Source organism: Macadamia integrifolia, chromosome 5, assembly GCF_013358625.1.
Source record: "Macadamia integrifolia cultivar HAES 741 chromosome 5, SCU_Mint_v3, whole genome shotgun sequence".
NCBI classification, from domain to species: domain Eukaryota; kingdom Viridiplantae; phylum Streptophyta; class Magnoliopsida; order Proteales; family Proteaceae; genus Macadamia; species Macadamia integrifolia.
This window is the reverse complement of record NC_056561.1, coordinates 18780993-18800625: the sequence shown is the minus strand read 5'-3', so window position 1 is coordinate 18800625 and position 19633 is coordinate 18780993. Positions and strand designations below refer to the sequence as shown.

Genomic DNA, 19633 nt, shown 5'->3' with positions numbered 1-19633 from the left:
TAAATATACATTTGATGGCCTAGAGTATCTGGTGATGATCCCCCACCCATCCAAACGCGGGGATATAAAATGACTACCACACCCATCTGTTGGATGCCTAAACATATGTTCCTATTTGACGACTAGATAGCGTTCTTTCTCTCCCACCTGGATTTAGATTTAAATGACAACTCAGACTCGGGGCTCCAAGCACAAAAGTCCAAACGTACAGAAGAATTTCAATAAACATTATTCATTTCTTCATGACCGACCAGGTAACAGTTGAACTATTGACAATTTAGGAAGGTTGTATTCAGTTTAGAGAGAGAGAGAGAGAGAGAGAGGAGATTCCTCTAGTAGTAGTAATGGGGGGTCAAAAAATCAATCAATATCCTCCAAGAAAAAGACTTTTGGGATTTTGATTTACCGTTAAACTAAACATCAGCGTTTTGAATTTCCCTGTGATTATGATCATTTTGATCGCTTTTGATCTTTTCCATATTTTTTTTTCCTCTTCTTTGTTACTGTGTATCTGGGGCCTAGGGAAAATAGTTATGAAGTGAAGTCGCTCTCATTTTGCTCTTGGCTTTGAGTCTCAAGTTTCAACCTTTTTTCCTATGTTCATATCCATTAATCAACTTTCCTTAATTCTTTCTTCACATGGAGAGAGAATAAACTTCTTCTGAAATCGACCCCAATTCAAACCATCCCATTCCAACTTTTAGAAGTCTTGGAAGGAAAGGAAGAGGAAGAGGAAGCGGAAGAGGAAGAGGAAGAGGAAGAGGAGTAGGAGGAGGAGGAGGAGATCCGAAAAACATCAACAGCTGAAGAAGAAAGAGTTGTAGAGAAGTTGATATGTAGGATTTTGGCATTTAAAGCCTTTTGGAATATATTGTCTTTTCATTCTCTGCCATTTTTGGTAATCTCTTCATACTGCATTTGTTCATCCAAGTATTGGGATTTGAATTGATTTTGCTCAAGAATTTTGGTGAGGATGCTGTGCATCTGGAAATATTTTTCTTCTTCCGGGTTTCTTTGAATTCTTGGTTATCGTTCGTTCGTTCGTTTGGATTTGGGTAAAGAATCGTTTGTTAATCTTCTGGTCACAGTTTGAAAATTGGGTTTCTGGAGCAAAACGTATGGAAGGTTTTACGCGGATACGGAAATCTTGGAGATTTGGCGTTGCCGTTTGTTTCTTACTTTAATGGAAGTTTTAGATTTGGATCACTTGATTTAGGAGATTGCAGAGAAATTTGGGGAAGATGGCGTCACCTGCTCCAAGTACTCCAGTTGTGGCTGCTAGTCCACCACCACAAGCTTCGACTTCTAGCTCCCCACCAGCGGCTTCTTCTCCTCCATCTTCTCCTTCAACGACTGCTCCAACAAGTGCAACTACTAACCCGAGTTCCACTGCGAATCCACCGGCGCCGTCAACTGCAACCCCTACTAACCCATCAACGCAACCTCCTCAAACCTCTTCCTCACCTCCTTCTACGGCTTCAATGTCAACCCCGCAATCGCAACCTCCGGCTACTTCGTCACCTCCACCAACATCTCCTATTCTTGCCCCTCCACCAGCTGTGGCGTCGCCGTCAGGTTCCACTGTGCCGCCTGTATCATCGCCACCTCCGCCTCAAACTATCTCACCTTCTCCTCCTCCGCCTGCTGTTATCACTACTCCTTCTCCGTCCAATTCACCTCCGCCGCCAGCAGCAAAACCACCGGTAAATTCTTCGCCTCCTCCGTCCAATTCACCTCCGCCGCCAGCTGCAAAATCACCGGCAAATTCTTCGCCTCCTCCTCCGTCCAATTCACCTCCGCCGCAAGCTGCAAAATCACCGGCAAATTCTTCGCCTCCTCCTCCATCCAATTCACCTCCGCCGCCAGCAGCAAAACCACCTGTAAATTCTTCGCCGCCTCCTCCGTTCAATTCACCTCCGCCGCCAGCAGCAAAACCACCGGTAAATTCTTCGCCTCCTCCTCCTAGTCGTACTTCACCTTCCCCATCTAGTTCAGATCGAACTCCTCCTCCAAGCTCACAACCACCAACACCATCACCACCACCACCTCCAAGACGTCAAACGGGGGCACCACCACCTCATTCCCCTCCCAAATCTGCTTCTCCCCCTGCTGCTGCTCCTTCTCCAAGGAACTCATCGACTGGTGGAACTCCAGCGATTCTAACACCACCCTCACCCTCATCAGTGCTTCCAGCACCAGCACCTGGGAAGACTAATTTTAGTCCAAGCACAAATACTACAACTGGTAACTCCACTTCCAGTGGAGGGAGTAACACTAGTACAGTGCTGGCTATTGCTCTTGTAGCTACTTTTGTAACGATTGCTCTTGTTCTCTTTGTTGTGTGTTTGTTGAGGAAACGAAAGAGAAAGACGTCCGGTTACAATGGTGGCTATGTTATGCCTTCACCATACAACTCTTCCCAGCAATCAGGTATTGAATGCCTTAACAGTCAATTGTCCATTTTAAACGATATGGATCTCTAGGGTTGTTAATATACGAAAACTTTGAATTGGGACTGTTGGTTCGAACGTTATTGGACCTTTCTCTGCAAACAAGTTACGAACAATTGAATGGTACCATGAACTTGGAGATCTTTCTCATGTTAGGCTTGAAATAGTGGTACCATTGTATGAATTGCTCTTCCAAGGAGTGATATTTATTATCTGATTCCCTAACCTTATGCAATTCCATTGCATGTCCGGCTTGTCATTCTAGATTTTTTTTTTTTTTTGTTAGGACATTGAAGTGTTAAATTTAACCCCCCTCAAAAAAAAAAATAAAATAAAATAAAATAAAAATGTGGCCCAGTGTCAAAATGGATGATATACTGTTCCCTGTACTTGATTAAGCTTGCCAACTACATTTGAATAAATCTTTGAGTTTGGACTCACTGAAATGGAGTTGACATGGGTTACGCTTCTCCTCTTCAGATTCATCCTTTCTCAAGACCCATTCTCCAGCTCCTCTTGTGGGAAGTGGCTCTGGCAGTAATTTTATGGATTCGCCAACAGAGTCAGGTGGGTTAGGGAATTCAAAGTCATGTTTCACATATGAAGAACTAGAAGAGATTACAAATGGGTTCTCGCCGCAAAATCTGTTGGGTGAGGGTGGATTTGGTTCTGTGTACAAAGGATGCCTACCAGATGGACGAGAGGTGGCTGTAAAACAGCTGAAGGTGGGTGGTGCACAGGGAGAGCGTGAATTTAGAGCTGAAGTCGAGATTATTAGTCGTGTGCACCATCGACATTTGGTTTCACTGGTGGGATACTGCATAGCACAGCATCAGAGGTTACTCGTTTATGACTATGTCCCAAACAACACCGTTTACTTCCATCTTCATGGTAAGATAAACCTTTTAGTTACCCACATATTGACTTGTCCTGTTATCATATGATAGCTGATGTTCACTTTTTATTTTGAATTTTGTAGGGCAAGATAGGCCAGTTATGGACTGGGCGACAAGGGTTAGGGTCGCTGCTGGTTCAGCTCGTGGAATAGCATATCTCCATGAAGACTGTAAACAACCTTTCTTTTGTTTGCATTTAATTATTATTTTTTGAACCTTTCACTGCACCGTGCTCTAGATGTTTATGGTCCAACATCAAATAGACTCAGCATATCCATCTGCTGCTTTATGTTACTGAATTCAGAAACAAACTGGGAGGTCCAGATGTGTCATTTGTACTCATACCAAAGGTGGGGGCTATATGGAACCAAAATTGGGTCAAGTAGACTGGACAATGCTGAAGCCATAGGGGTTGTCTGGATTATGAGAAGAGTTTACTGGTTGGTGTTTATTTTAATTATTTGTCCTCTTCCGGAAAAAAAAAGGAAAAATATTTTGGAAAACTTGGTTTCATAATTTATGAGGTGTTTGTTAACATTTGGTTTTATTTCATGTTTTCTGTTCATCATATTTCTGCTTTTTGTTGCCTTTATTTGATTTCAGATTATCTTTGGTTCAATTTGACATGGTTTTTAGTTGATTTGTGAATCCAATGTCATTGGGAGAGTTCTGCAAAACTCTTACTAGTTTATAGTCAGTGATACGATCAAGTTGTCAAACAATTGCTTAGCTGTCCTGGCCACTTTTTATTTATTTTTTATTTTTTATGGGCGCCTTGGTCGCCTAGGCAGCTTGTTGGTGTCACCTCCCCCTCGACTGTCTTGGTTTGCCTAGTGCTTTGAGAACTATGGATAGGATTCATTTTATGTAGAGTTTGATTCAAAGCAAGAGTATAGTCATGAAAAAATTAGGTCTATTTTGCTTCTTGTCTTGTCATTCTATGTATAATAGTTTTCAAGAAGCCTATTTCTTTAGGATAAATGTTATTTTGATTGTGTTCGAAAGGAAAGGCTTGACGACAAGAGGATACGGCATTTGAGATTATTATTCTTAAAATAGGATCATAACGATTGGCACCAATCTATTTAACAAGTTTATGAACACAAGGAAAATGCTAGATGCATGGAGGAGACGCATTCTGTTGCCGATCTACAGAAAGAAAAGGGACATTCATAGCTGCAATAACTGTAGTAGTATAAAACCAGCAAGTCATAATATGAAATTGTGGGAGAAGGTTATTGAAGCAAACTGAAAAGAGAAACTACTATCATGTAGAACCAGTTTGATTTATGCTAGGGAATTCTCAATCATGATTGGGTTACATTAGGGATCAGCCTTAAGCCCTTATTTGTTTGTGCTTATCATGGATAATTTAACCAAGGACATTCAAGATGAGGTCTTGTGGTATATGTTTTTTGCCGATGATATTGTTTTTGTGGATGAGACAAAAACAAGGATTAACGCCAAATTGGAGTTATAGAGATTAACCTTGGAAGCAAGAGTTTTTAAGACAAGTAGGCTGAAGACGGAGTATAAGAGGTGAACTTTAGTCACACTGATGGATAATGATATTGTGAAAATTGAGGAGAGAATATTTCAAAGTGACAATTTTAGATATCTAGGGTCAATCATAAATATAAAGGTGACATAAAGGATGATGTTTCACAAAGAGTTAAAGTGGGATGGATGAAGTGGAGAGCTGCGACCGGAGTGTTGTGTGATTGACGTATTCTTGTAAAGCTTAAATGAAAATTCTATAAGAATGTTGTACAATCGAATATGATGCATGTGGTAGAATGTTGGGTAGTTAATAAGTGCCATATAGATAATCTATGTGTAGCAAAGATGAGGATGTTGAGATGGATGTGGGGGCAAAACTAAGAAGGATAAAATAAGGAATAAGCACATTAGAGCTTATTTGGGAGTTGCCCCAATCAAAGATAAGCTTCGAGAAAATCGTTTGAGGTGGTAGGAAAATGTTCAACAGAGGCCTGGGGATGCCCGAGTTAGGAGGAATGATCTGGTTCAGTTTCCTGGGGATGCCCGAGTTAGGAGGAATGATCTGATTCAGTTTTGAAGGAGTTAAAAGAGCTAGGGATAGGCCTAAAATGGCCATAAGAAAAATAGTGAGGAATGACATGCATAGTCTAGGGCTTGTCCCAAGTATGACTTTTGATAGAGCTGTTTGGAGTGCAATGGTCCATGTAGCCGATCCCATTTAGCTGAGACTTTCCTAACTTATTGGTGTTGTGCTATTTACTCGTACTTTTCCTTTTATTCTCACTTTGCTTTTCCTTTTGTTTTTGCATGGATCCATGTAATCGACCCCCATTAAGTTGGGATAAGGCTGAGTTTGTTGTTGTATTAAAATATGATCGTAAAAGCATGTACATATATGGAAGTTTTGTATAAAATATGTGAGTGAGTTTCATGGACAGTCTGTCCACAAAGGAATCCATGGGTGATAAACATGGTGATGTACATGGCAGGTCATGGGCTGAAATTCTGTTGAGAGGTAGACCCCAAGGTCGCTCGCTCATATGTTAAGTTTCAGTCCAAAAGTAGTTGGTCAAGTAACGATGAACATTGAAAGATCCAGGACCACTTAGGAGGGCGCTACCAAGAGAGTGCGTCCCCAATACATGGGAGGGAATGTGATTGAATTTGGGTAATGGAATTTAACATGTGGCCACTCCAGACTATTCCCTAGCATCAAATAGTTGGAATTGCCACGTCACCCTTTCTCATGGTTTCGCTAACTATGCGTGGTCCATGGATTCCACAAGGGATTGCATGGCTCAGTAAAACTTTTCCCATGAAGTATATTTTAAAAGGGAGAAAGACTGCTGAAAGAATGCTGCCATGTTGCATAGCGTACGCTAGTGTCTCTCTCTTTCTCCTCCCACAATAGGGGGCAGATATGTCATTTCATAGGAGAGAGGAGAGAGATGTGCACTGCTAGGAGGTGCTAGCATATGCAATGCAGCCGGACAGGGAACTCAATTCTGTATTAAAATTATAGAACAGAAGTTGCTTCGTTGACCTCTTTGTGGCACATGTTTGCAACACATTAATTTCTTAAAGAAGTGGTTCCACTTTTACTAACATTTGTTTTTCATATTTACATCTGAATATACATGTTACTGACTTCTGTTTTAATCTTTTTTTCAGGCCATCCCCGGATCATTCATAGGGATATTAAGTCTTCAAACATTCTTCTGGATAACAACTTTGAAGCTCAGGTATGCCTAGTTCTTTTGAAATGATGTTTCTTGAGCTTCTTCTTTGCTAGTTGCTGATGTTTCTCATAATTTCCTTCCTCTTATCCTCTTGTCTGCTTATATGGTAGGTTTCGGATTTTGGGCTTGCAAAGTTGGCTCTTGACACAAACACACATGTAACAACACGTGTCATGGGAACCTTCGGGTAGGCAATCATTAATATTTCTGAATGTAGTTTAAAAGTTGGGCTGGATTTTTCTTTGGGAATTAACTAGTTTGTGAAAGATATTTCTGTAAAAAGATAATGTTTGCTCATTGGCCATTTGATTTGAGCCACTTGAGGGGCTGGTGTGGCTATTTTGACCATTGGATAGGTGTGATATCATCCGGATTGTTTGCTTGCTATCAGTATTTGTGGACCAACTATTATGTATGGCTACGAGGGATTGGAGTTCTCCCTTCTAGGTCAGCTGTTGAACTATTTTCGAAATGCTGACTGCTGAACATTTTTGAACCTTTATTCTGCCATGTCGGGAACCACTTGTTGGGATGAAATCTTCCAGACAAGTGGAGAGGATGTGCACAACCTGTCCACATTTTTGGTGCTGTGCCAATAAAACTGGTGTTCAAACTTTGTCCGTGTGTTGTAGTGCTGTCCACCTCACTATGTGCTTGTGTCGTAAGTTTCAGAATGAACATTTTTTACGATGTGCCTATGCTTTGAGAAATGGTTGAAAAATCAGAATTTGAAATTGTTTTCATGGCTGATAAGGAAACCCTTGCGGTGGAGATGGACCATGAACTTTGGCATGTAGCCAATCTGAGAAGGTGTCTTGTCTATCTTGGTTGGATATGGAAACATCAGCCCTCTATGTAAATGAAATGATATGGCCATTTAGCCAAGCCTTGCTTTCAGAGCCCCCATTGTATGAATATATGCCTTTCTTATAATTGTTTATAATCATCTCACAAATGACATTGGATGGATTGTCAGATACATGGCTCCAGAGTATGCATCAAGTGGCAAATTGACCGAGAAGTCAGATGTTTACTCTTTTGGAGTTGTGCTTTTAGAACTAATTACGGGCCGCAAGCCTGTGGATGCATCTCAGCCATTAGGAGATGAGAGTTTGGTTGAGTGGGTAAGTTCAATGAATGTGCACATTGATATAGTTAGTTTCTACTTACAGTTTGGTTTCACTTGATAAAATATTCTATCTTGCTGATAATAGTGTTTTATGTGGAAATTTTGTATGTTACTGAGGACGTAAACATGCCCATTATTTGTACTATGCACTAATTAAGATTTGTCTGGTTTCTGGAAAATTTTATCCTGGCAATACCATATCCAGTTTTGACCTTCCACCCCTTCCCCCTGCACCCTCCATTCATTTTCCCCTGCTGTAAATTTGATCTGGTTTGTGCCATAGAATCACACTGATTCTGCAATAGTTTGTTGAACCAAGTATACTCCACTTTTGACTGTATAGTTGTTTAGTTTCTGTGTTGACATTAGGGCTTTTGATGCTGCTTGAATTTTTTTCTACTTATTGTTTTAAAGAAGAAATCAATTTTAACTATAATAATTTTTCAAATAAAAAATCAAATAAATGGACCTACCTTTATCAATATCAAGCATTGAGCTATTAGATGGGCTTGTCATTGAGAAATTTTCCAGACCATTGCTTTTGTGGTGAATAAGGGAGTATCCAGATATTTATGAGTGTCTTCTACCAAAGAACACCATTGATGAATATAAATCTCTCTGGAAAGCTGAGATGATAGAAATTGGAGATAAACTGAGTAAACTATAAATCTAATGTATAATTTGTTCAGAAGCTTGGGCAGCTTGGGAAATGGTATTTCTAGGAATGATAAATTTAGGACTTCATAGACTTCTCAAGTCCAATTAGAATTCTGAGGATGAGTTGTGAGAGTTGTTCTAAAGTGCTTCAAGGACTACATAGATTTCTCAAGTCCAATTAGAAACATTCTGATGACAAGTTGGTGAGGATTGTTCTACAGTGCTTTAAGGTTCTCTTAAAAAGAGCAACCCAGTGAACAAGGCTCCCGCTACTGCAGGGTTTCGGAGGGGCAAGTGTACGCAGCCTTACCCACTGCTTCGCAAGAGAGGCTGTTTCCAAGTATTGAACCTATGACCAACATGTTGCTATGGTGCAACTTAATCTGTTTTAATTGGCATCTTGTAGTTTAAGTGGTGCTAGCTGTATTCTTTTGTTGGCTTTTGTTGCCTTGGATGTCCTGTGTAGCCTTTATAATGTACTAAGAATATGGTGGAATTGTTGAGCTCAACAGAGCCAACAGGGACCTAGGCTTTTAGTGGCAACAATGTATCTAGGAATGCATGGTTGTGGAGAAACTTTAGACTGTAGGTTGTTTTGTAGAATTAGGCTGTTTGAACTTAAAGTGCCATGAAAAAGATGAACATGGTGAAATTTGATGATCAGATGGTATTCGTATCGAGGTTGGTCAATTAAATTGTTTAACTAGGGTATTAGCATTAAGAAATCCGCAGAGACCAGGAAAAGCACTGATGCAGATAAATCATATAAATGGGCTGCTTCTAATGGAAATTAGTTTTAGCTTGGGTTATATGCATATTGGGCCTTTGGTCCAATGGGTTTTTATTGTTATAGGCCATTTTATGAGACTAAAATATGGTAGGAGGGATGAATACGGGATTTACGTTATTAGTTAGTCTAGCCAGAGTCTATTTCCTTATTTTAATTGTTATTAAGGTTTTTTAAATGAGGTTGGATTATGTCTCTATTAGTCCAGCCTTGTTTTTAAGCTAATTCCCATTATTTTAGATTGATTTTTAGTAACAATGGACTCCCCCCAAGGTAAGCTAATGGCTGGAGGAGTTTTAGGCTTAAGTTTTGATTCTTGTTTTTAGCCTTTTATGTAAGTTGGTAAGGGGTCATAGCGCTGCACACAAATTTGAGAAATGATTTGGCTTTTGTCCCTTTGGTTCTGTGGTTATTTAGAATGCTCCCTGCTGTGGTGATTCAGTAGGCTCCTTGGTGGTGATTTTAAGGTTGGATATTTGAAATCTCTCAAATTTGGTTCCTACTTTCCTGCGATTCTAGAAATTTTTATTGGTTTGTAAACCCCAATGTCATAGGTGACTTAGAATGATATCAGTCGGTATCAGAGCCATGGCCCGTAGTGAACCAAGGAACCCTATCATGGTTAGTCATAAAAATTCGATCAATAATTGTCTGAGATGGTCAGAGAACTGAACGATTATAGATCAAAAGGATCAAGGAAACCTACTAATGCTGTTAAGATCATAAATCAACAGAGGGGAGGGCATCAAAATTAATTCCCAAATAATCGCTGAACTCAACTTTGTACGACCAAAGGCAGAAGAAGAGAGAATGCCAGCCTAAGTTTGAGTATGCAGATAAATGAGTCATAGCGACCTCCGACGACAAAGAGGTTGTGCATGAAGTTTCAAAGAAAGAAGGCGGCCAGCACATAAAAAATTCTGCTGTGGGATATTACAATGAGGATACTACTGAAAACAAGGTTGAAGTAGACAAGTAATGGTGGAACTTGGAAGTGAGGCCAAGAGTGGGAAAGAAGTCAAGAACATTCCACAAGAAACCGTCAAAGATTCAAGATGCTGTTCTTGAAGAGACAGAATTCGTATTTCCGCCTCTTTTCTTTGACACAAAGCTCCCAGGATTGAGGACTTATTCCTATTATCCCTGCATCACCACAATTTTGTTTGGGACTGGTCAAGACTGCTACTCACAAGCTGTCAACCCCTTGTCATTGCATAGGTCGGTGTCAATTTTTTTTCCCCAGACTCGGGAGGATTAATGCAGATAATCACATGAATGGGCTTATTTTAGAGAAATAAGTCTTAGGTTGGGTTCTATACATGTTGGGCCTTTGGTTCAATTGGTTTTTGACTTTTTTTATTCGTAATAGGCACTTTAATGGGCCTAAATGTTGGAGTTTTGGCTGGCGGTAATACTGTGGTGAGCTCCTCTTCTTTGTGTGAGCTCCAATCAATGTTTGTAGCCCTCAAATCTCCTTTCAAGTGCCTTCAACTTGTTTCTATAACTCCATTAGGTCTTCTTGTATACTCTTCTTACATAGTATAGCCTCTAATGGACACCTTTGCTTCTAGGGTTCCAAGAGAGACTTAAAAAAAATGAAACAAGGATACCAAGTTAGAAAAAAGGACTAGGGTTAGAGATGAGTGAAGAAGAGAGAAGAGAGGAAGGAAGAAGAGGGAGAGAAGATGAGATAAAAAGAAGTGGACTAAGAGCAAAACGTGGAGAGCTAACTTGCTCTTTCCCAAATATATTATGTTCAACTAGAACTTTAGGGAAATTACATTAGACCTCCCTAGGGAGGTGAAAGGAAAAAAGAAAAAACCGATGATTAGGACAACATGATATAAGAACAGTTCCTAAACTACCCCCTATTACATAAACTCCAACACTAATATATGAGTAGGAGGGATGGATTCGAGATTTATTTTAGGATGAGGTTAGGTATGCCGCTGGCTTTCTTGGAGCTAGCGGCTCTACCAATGGGAGGGCTGGGATGGGAGGGGCATCGGGGACTTTTCCAAGGGGAGGAGGAGAGATAGACACAGATCTGGGTATTACCGGCGGCATACCCAGCCTTTTCCTATTATTTTATTACTAAGTCTGGTTAGAGTCTATTTGCTTATTAATTATTTCAAGATGTTTTAGTTAGGTTGGATTTGTTCTCTCTGATTTTAAGCTGCTTTCCATGATTTTAGGCCGATTTTTGGTAGCAGTAGACTACCTCCAAGGTAAGCCATTGAGGGGAGGAGTTTTAGGTCTAGTTTGATTCCAGTTTTGAGTATTTTTATAAATGTTTTTAAGAGGCTATAGACCTGCACACAAATGCGACTAATCAATTTGGTTTTCAGCCCTTTGGTTCTGTGGTTATTCGTAATCCTCCCTGCTGTGGCTCCCTAATAGAGATTCCAGGAACCCTAGGTGGAGATTCCAAGGTTGAGGTACTGGTGGTGATTCCTGACCATGTATTTTTTATATTATTTTTATCTCTATCTTCTGATTTAATTTAGTTTCAATCCTGGAATTCTGTTTTCTGGTTTGATTTCAGGACTCTGAAGTCCTACCTAAGAACAAACTCTTTTAAGCTTCAAGTTCTGGTTCTGTTCTTGAGTGTCCTGTCCTCTGTAGGATTTTCGTATAACTAAGAATCTGACCCTTGGATTGTTCTCAGCTATTAATATTCTGTTCACCTTATTAAATAGACCCTTCAACCGGCATATTGGCCAGATCTGACCATCAGTTTCCTACTTTCTTGCGATCCCGGAATTGAATGTTGGTTTCTAAACCCTAATCTCCTAGGTGACTTCGAAGTTCAAACCACAGTGCAAACCACATCAAGCACTGTGGTTCCTATCTATGAAAACAAGTGAAGCCTTCAAAGTTGCACTAACTATTTTGCTGTCAAACATTTAAAAAAAAAAACCTATTTTATTCTCGAATTTATCAGATATGTTATGATAGTACATATGAACACACACTCATACAAGTGGATGTGTTATTCTAAGCTGACAGAGAGTAATGTCAAGTTAAGTATTTTCTTGAAATTCTTGAGAGAATTCCATGTCATCTGATTTTTTTTTTCTTGAAAATTATGCATCATTTCATCCAGCAAAATATTGATTGAATTTCTCGTTTTTATGGGGAAAAAATACACATGAAATGAAAATGCCAACTTGCTTAAGCGCATTGAAGATATTATGATTGTGACAATCCCATTAGAACATATATTTCACATAGGGTAGAAGGCCCAACTTTAGCCACCACAGAAAGGGCAAAAGAGCAAGGACAGGTCTGATTGAGAATTAATCTGCACTATGCCAATTGAAGGCACAATATTCATCCTAGGGGTGCAAGTCTGGCCCGGCAAGCCCTAGCCCAACAGGGCCTGGGTTGGGCTTTTCAGCTCCAACACCCCCCCCCCTCCAAAAAAAAAAAAAAAAAAGAAAAAGAGAGAGAGAGACCAAGAGGTGAGGATTCCTCAATCAAGTTCTCAAATTAAATCATGTTCCTGACAGCACGTGGTAGGGTGTGGTCTGTTGTGGATCATGTACCTCTATTTTTTCTTTCCCCAGTTGTCATAAATCTCATCTGGACATGTCTGTCTTTTCGAATTTTATCAGAGAAGAAATCTGCAATCTAATGTGATGGAATCCCTGGGAACATGTTAAACTATAGTTTTACTAAAATGTGAAGTCATTTTCAGGCTCGGCCGTTGCTTAGTCAAGCGCTTAATAGTCAAGACTTTGAAGGGTTGGCAGACCCAAGGCTTGAAAATAACTATGTAGGAGAAGAGATGTTCCGGATGATTGAGGCAGCTGCAGCATGCATCCGTCATTCAGCTGTGAAGAGACCTCGAATGGGGCAGGTAATTTATATTCTTCACTGCTAACGTGGACTCAAAACCTTGCATTGAAATGTCTGTTTGCCTTACTTTGGGTAGAAACTGAAATTGTTCAAGAGTTATGTTTTCTTTTTCCTCAGGTGGTACGGGCTTTGGACTGTGTAGGAGACTCTGCAGATCTGTCAAATGGAATGAGACCAGGCAAAAGCGAAGTCTTTGATTCTGCACAGCAATCTGCAGAGATCAGAATGTTTCAGAGGATGGCGTTTGGCAGTCAACACTACAGTTCAAGTTTTTTAAGCGAAAATAGCTGGAGGAGTAGAGAATATGGGAGAAGCCAAGAAGATGGAACTAGCAGAGAATATGGGGGAAGCCTAGAAGATGGGACAAGCAGAGAATATGGGAAGAGCCAAGAATATGGGTTGTAAAGAGAGAGATCCAGTTGACAGCAGTTCAGGGATGGGCAAGAGGAGCTTAAGGGACAATAAGGTTGCTTGCAGGTCGGTCGTTGTAAATTTTTTTTTTTGGGTGTAAATGTGGAAAGGATCTAATACAAATGTTTGGCCTTGGACCCAGCCAAATTGAGTGCTGGGACTTGGATATTTGAGATCATTCAATCAGGTTGATTCGAGGCATCCAGTTGCATATTATCCTGTAAATTTTTTTTTTTTGGGCGGCGGTGTGGGGAGGCTCTCTGAGCCTAAGGTGCTGTATACCATGCCTCCTCGCATGTATTATTTTATTAATGTTTTTACGGTAAGAAATAGTGATTAAAAAATAAATGTGAGAGGGTTTGGAGTACCCTGCTTGCTTAGAGAACCCCTCTCCCTCTTTTGTCTTTCCATTTTGTAGTTAAAGTTACACGGATGTGCTTGTGATAGCCCTTTTCCCATTCACCATTATTTTTCAGAATTTTTAATAGAACTCTATTTTGCCCCCTCACCCTCAACCATTACAAATACTCTTCCCATCTCTTTCATTTTCGCATTCATTCCCTATCCCTTAAGCCACGGAATCCTCTTCTTGTCATTGTAAGAAGATTGATCCAACTGATTTAGAATCCTCAAAGGTTTCTGGGCACAGAGGCTGGAACTGAATCCAACAAATACAGCAATAACTGCTACTTGTATTGATGTTTTGGTTCTAACAATTGTTGGATGGCCATTTCAACAATACGCGTATGGATCACCATGTGTGACTTTTTTGGTCACTTATTCCGAAGTGCATCATCTTCCCTCCGCTCAAAGTAAAATCGAATTGAAAGAAGAGAGATTAAGTGAAATCCAAGTGTGGATCAGGCGTCGTACGAGAATTAATCCGTCCTCTCCCCCGTGCTGCGGGCAATTCTGGTAGTTTGGTATTAATTAAAGCTATGTATATATGGATAAGCCAAAATGCGGTCTCTCTCTTTTGATAGGTACTGAACAAAGTATAATTAGGTATTTAAGTCGAAGTTGCCTGGTAGTTGTAGAAGAAATTGATTTTTCAACTAAGTTTTAAAGTTGTGTATCTTGATATATGAATATACTACCATATCCATATGGAGCCTAAAATTTTTTAGTTAGGTAGATGACAACATGGGTAGATACATTTTTAGCCAGCAGCCAGAAAACATTTCCAATAATAGTATATTTCTCTTTCTTCAATAAATCAAAGCCAAAGTGGATGATCAAAAAAGGAACAAAGTAGATTCAGATCCAACGGTTATGATGCTTTAATTATGGTATATTAGAGAAATGAGTAACAAAATTTTGAATAGTTGAAAGTGTAGTATTTATTAGAAGAAAATGAATGAGAGTCTGGAGACCACGTTTCTATCTAATCTTCTACATTTCATACCTACCACTTCACGTTTCATATCCTCTTCTCGTGTTCAAAATTAGTTGTCCTTAGCTTAGAGTGAGGGAGAGAAGTAGAGGAATATGATGAGTTGCAGAGGAGGAGAGGTGGTGGTATCTAAGCCTCAGGCAACACCAGCATCACCACCTTCACCACCTCTTTGTGAACAAGAGAATAATCCATGGGGAAGAAGCTTCAATGGTTTAGGGGGGAATATGAAGGGGAGTGAAGAGAGGAGGTTGGTCTGTCTCACTGGTGGGAATTTCTATTTGGGTTCTCACATACTCAAGCAACTCTTGGCTCGTGGCTACCTCGTTCGACTTGCTTTACAACACCCAGGTAGATCTCTCTCTCTCTCTCTCTCTCTCTCTCTTTTTGAGATGATGATGAGCATAATCTAATGGTTTTAACAGTGGAAGTGGAGGAGATGATGATGAAGTTGAAAGGAGGAGGGATGGATGAGGAGGTGGGAGTGGGATTGGAGAGTGTGGTGGTGGGCAAGTTGGGAGATGTGGATAGTCTTTGCAGGGCCTTCACTGGTTGTTGTGCAGTTTTCCACACCTCCTCTTCTTTCGACCCTCACGGCGTCTCCGGTTATTCGGTTAGTCAAACTGTGAATTATTATTATCACAAAGGTCTTTTATTATTATTTATAAATATCACAAAACATCTACCCTACCATAGATGATATTGTCATTCTAACTTTTGGATAAAAGGAACATGATCTAGATCAACAACAAATCGAATTGCATATTTTATTTATATTATTTGACACACATCCAATGTATATTTCTGCCTCATTAAATGATATGATTATCTGACAGTTTGATAGAGGGAACATGATCTAGATCATGATGTCCAATTTCATAGTCTAATTTAATCAAATATATCATTTTATATTGGCAAACATTCCATGTATGATATATTAATACTCTAGATATTATTATGTCTCTCCCAACTCTGAGTGAAAAGATGTTTTAATTTAAAAACCAATAAATCAATTAGCCCAGATTTATCTTGTGAAAACATCAAATCACCAAAAGAAAAATAAACTTTCATCATTCTCTTTCATTTTTTTCTTGTAAGAAAACTATGACTATTTTCTCATATGTATCCATGAGTCATATTTTAGACTATGATATTTGTGCCACAAGTATAGTACTTGATTGTCATGATTCAAACCCTTGGACAAAAGTCTATTGTAACAATATCTTAGATGGTGGACTATATGGTTGAGATAGATCATGAAATTTAACATGAAAACTATCCATACGATAATATATTTATTATTCAATGATTGAATTTAGTAGATCGGATCTTCGCATAACTCAAACATAGTGGATTGTTTGGATAAATATTGTTAAACATATTGTGTTGCAAAACTTTGCCCTTGTGATCATGGTAGTTGAATTCTATTGGTACTTGCTAATTAGCAACATGGGTGGGTTAATGTGATAGAGGAACCCACAACTATTTCACCTCTCAATTCCAACCTAGGACAAGTAGTCGAAATATCTTAACAGTGAGTTCAAAATTATGAAAATGCTATTATGTTTAATTACAGGGAAATTCCTTTCTTGTAATTTTATGAAAGAAAAATTATTTCCTCACTCATAGGGAATTTTTTTTTATTTGTTTTATCTATCTTTATCTGAAAAAAAATTAATATTTCTTTGCGAGGGGGTGTGGGATACCTTTAAGGCTTAGAGAAAGCTTGCCCTATAATGAAACTATGAATTAATGAGACATCTATGGTATCTATCACATTGACCCACTTGCATCTATCCAAGTTTTCCATATCCATGTGCGAAGGAAATTTGACCTTGAGACAATAATCGTCACTAACAAGTCATTACATTTAGGATAGTTTTCCTTCACTGCTCGATGAAGGAAGATAGAGTTCTGATGTGATCCCCTTTCTCCCATATATTTGCCCCTTCCCCTAGTATATGGTAGGGTCATACTAGCATCTTATTAAAATGATTCAGAGTTGCTCAAAAAGGCATTTTAGTCGTTTTCTAAAACTTTTGATGCATTTTGATCTATACAGTCTGTAATTATGCGTTGAAATTTGATTAAAAAAAAAAAAAGAACAGTTTCCTAGATTAAGGTACTCTATAATTGCTTGTCAAGTGGCAACTTATGAAACTTGTCAACCTCCAATTTTAAAACACCAAAAGTTACAAAGGATAGACCATTAGCCAAATGGTCTGGACTTCAATTAAAAAGGAATTGTAAGCTTATCAAAAAAGTTCACTGTTTTGAGTCCCGTGATAAGATGATGTAGTAATTTTGACCATTGGATAAATATGACAAGATCCAAAATTGATAGATCCGATGATGATCCTTTACTTGATTAACTTTACAGGAAACAATGGCCTTTTTGGAGACAGAGGGAGCAAAGAACGTTATTGAGGCGTGTGGGAGAACTGCATGTGTGAAGAGATGTATCTTTACTTCATCTCTACTCGCTTCTATATGGCAAGCCAATGTTGCCAATGCAGTCATCGATGAGAGTTGTTGGAGTGATGAAGAGTTCTGCCGAGACAACAAGGTTTTTAAAATCTAGTTACCAACAAAATAATTGCATATATGATTTCTACTTTTGATTACTTGGGAAGATACTCTAGTGTTTATCACCCCCAATCCTCCCCCCTGGTTTATGAATAAGGATGTCAATAGGTCCCCACTACTTTAGGATCCCACATTGTGATCGGCTAATTAAGTAATTAGCCCTGATAAGTTAGACATTGTCTCATTTATAAACAGTCAGTCGAGTACTGATCATTTAATGGGGTTACCACTAATGGGCTAAGTTGGCTATTAATCTATTTATTTCTAAATGGGCTCTTAGTGGTTGGTCCCAGTCGGGACCTCGCATCTAGAGCAACCGGATATTATTCGGTCCGAGTTTAAGTCCTGCACATTTAATAATTGGTCCGAACCAGTCTTGGGTTTTTTCGATCGACCTTGATTGGGCTAACCACAAGTGCAGGCGTAGAATTGACACCCCTGGGTATGACTAAGAGAATATATTTGGTTGGTGGGACTTGGGTGTTTGAAGAAATAGTAATTTGTCATTGCATCGTAAGTGAACTGGTTTCTCCATTTTTTTTTTTTTTTTTTTTTTTTGCTGTGCAGCTTTGGCTTGCCTTGGGTAAGACGACAGCAGAGAAGATTACGTGGAGGAAGTCCAAAGAAATGAAAGTTAATCTTGCCACTATTTGCCCTGCCCTTGTCATGGCTCCCACCTTTCCAAACGCTCACACTGAAGCTTCTCTACCCTATCTTAAAGGTAACCAAAAAACAAAAAAGTCTTTTCTGTACTTGGCCACAACAATAATTAATAAGGTAAGGTGATGTGCAGGAGGACAGGTGATGATAGAACAAGGTGTGTTGGCAACTGTGGATGTTGACACTGCTGCAAAGGCTCATGTAGATGTTTATGAAGCTATGGATTATGGAGCTTGTGGGAGATACTTATGCTTTGATAGAGTTGTGAAAAGATTAGATGAGGTTATCGATCTTGAGAATGGGTTGAAGATGCATGGCCTATTGTCAAGAGGAAGAAATGCTTTATCAAACCATGTAGAAGATGAAGAAAGTGACCAGGGCCCTCTTAGTAATGCTAAGCTTGCTAAATTGGTATCTTATGCTTCTCAACATGTATCTTGCAATCAGTGAATTACAACTTCCTAATCAGTATAGTTTTTTCTTATCATTGATGGTGTTACGTGAGAGAGTCCTGAGAAATATATGGTGGAGAGAGAAAGAGTCATGAGAAATATATGGTAGAGAGAGAATCAAATAGTAAGCTTTCTCTGGAAGGCAATTCATTACGTATACTCATAAAGTCCTCAAGTTATGTATGGAAAGCGAGAGTGGGCTTTAATAATAAGAAGAGAAATCTTTCCTTGGAATCCAAAAGCTATTTTCCCCCTCCCCTTCACCTTCTCTCTCTCTCTCTCTCTTCTTTTTTAGGATTAGGGTGGAAGAGGGAGTCCGGATTCTGTCCCCGCATGGGATCCATCATCCATAGGGTATGATTCTCGCACGCTAGAGATGGGTCTTGCACCCATGGACAGTTAATCCCTGTGTGGGAATGATCTCCAAGTGGAATGGAATCTAGATTCGGGAAATGGTAGCTCTGATTGGAGGGCTTCAAAATATGAATTCTATTTTTTTTTTCTTTTTTTGGTACTAAAAATATGATTTTTTTTGCTACCCAAATAAATAGAAGGGAGATGGATCACTATGGGAGCGCAATTTCTCACCAATGAGGGAGTGGGAAATCGAGTCTTCTAGTAGGAGTTAAGTTATAATGGGAGAGAGTTAGGGGTTTACGATGGGATGTGAGAGGGTGTCTACAAGAATCTACACACTAGTGTCATTACAATTTTTTCCTTAAAATACAATTGTAATTCCACGAAACATTTTCTTTTTATAAAAGGATTAGATTGTATTATAAACACTTTTTATTTTTGATAACTTTAAAGAAATATTTCAGGTAATGCAATAGTACAAGTCATCTAGCTTTGAAACAGATTGTTCTTGCTTCACCCTTCCCAATTCCTCCTAAGAGGGGAAAGGACTCATTCCTTGATTAACAAGGAACAACTTCTATTAACCATCTTCTTCCTCACCATCAATATCTCTTCTCTTCCCTTTGCTCCAACAATCCCCAGTGACATGGAGGATTCAAACATGCTTGCTGCTGACTGCATTGTCATATCATGTTGTTGCCCCTGCTTGATCCTTCAGATCATCTTCTTCCTTCTGCTTAGACTTCCATACAAAC

At 39.3% G+C, this 19633-nt stretch overlaps 2 protein-coding genes across 2 annotated transcripts; both read left to right on the top strand.

Moving 5' to 3' along the window:
* The first annotated feature begins 335 nt into the window (after positions 1-335).
* On the top strand, positions 336-13641 carry LOC122079285 (proline-rich receptor-like protein kinase PERK9). The gene is made up of 8 exons (XM_042645635.1): positions 336-2430; positions 2931-3341; positions 3430-3516; positions 6518-6588; positions 6696-6772; positions 7562-7709; positions 12859-13020; positions 13137-13641. Exons 1-8 carry the CDS (start codon positions 1242-1244, stop codon positions 13422-13424), a joined length of 2433 nt encoding a protein of 810 aa, XP_042501569.1. The 5' UTR covers positions 336-1241; the 3' UTR covers positions 13425-13641.
* Positions 13642-14860: 1219 nt separating this feature from the next.
* LOC122078320 (cinnamoyl-CoA reductase-like SNL6) lies at positions 14861-18556 on the top strand. The gene is made up of 5 exons (XM_042644252.1): positions 14861-15174; positions 15249-15436; positions 17204-17389; positions 17977-18130; positions 18203-18556. Exons 1-5 carry the CDS (start codon positions 14919-14921, stop codon positions 18517-18519), a joined length of 1101 nt encoding a protein of 366 aa, XP_042500186.1. The 5' UTR covers positions 14861-14918; the 3' UTR covers positions 18520-18556.
* Positions 18557-19633: the final 1077 nt, after the last annotated feature.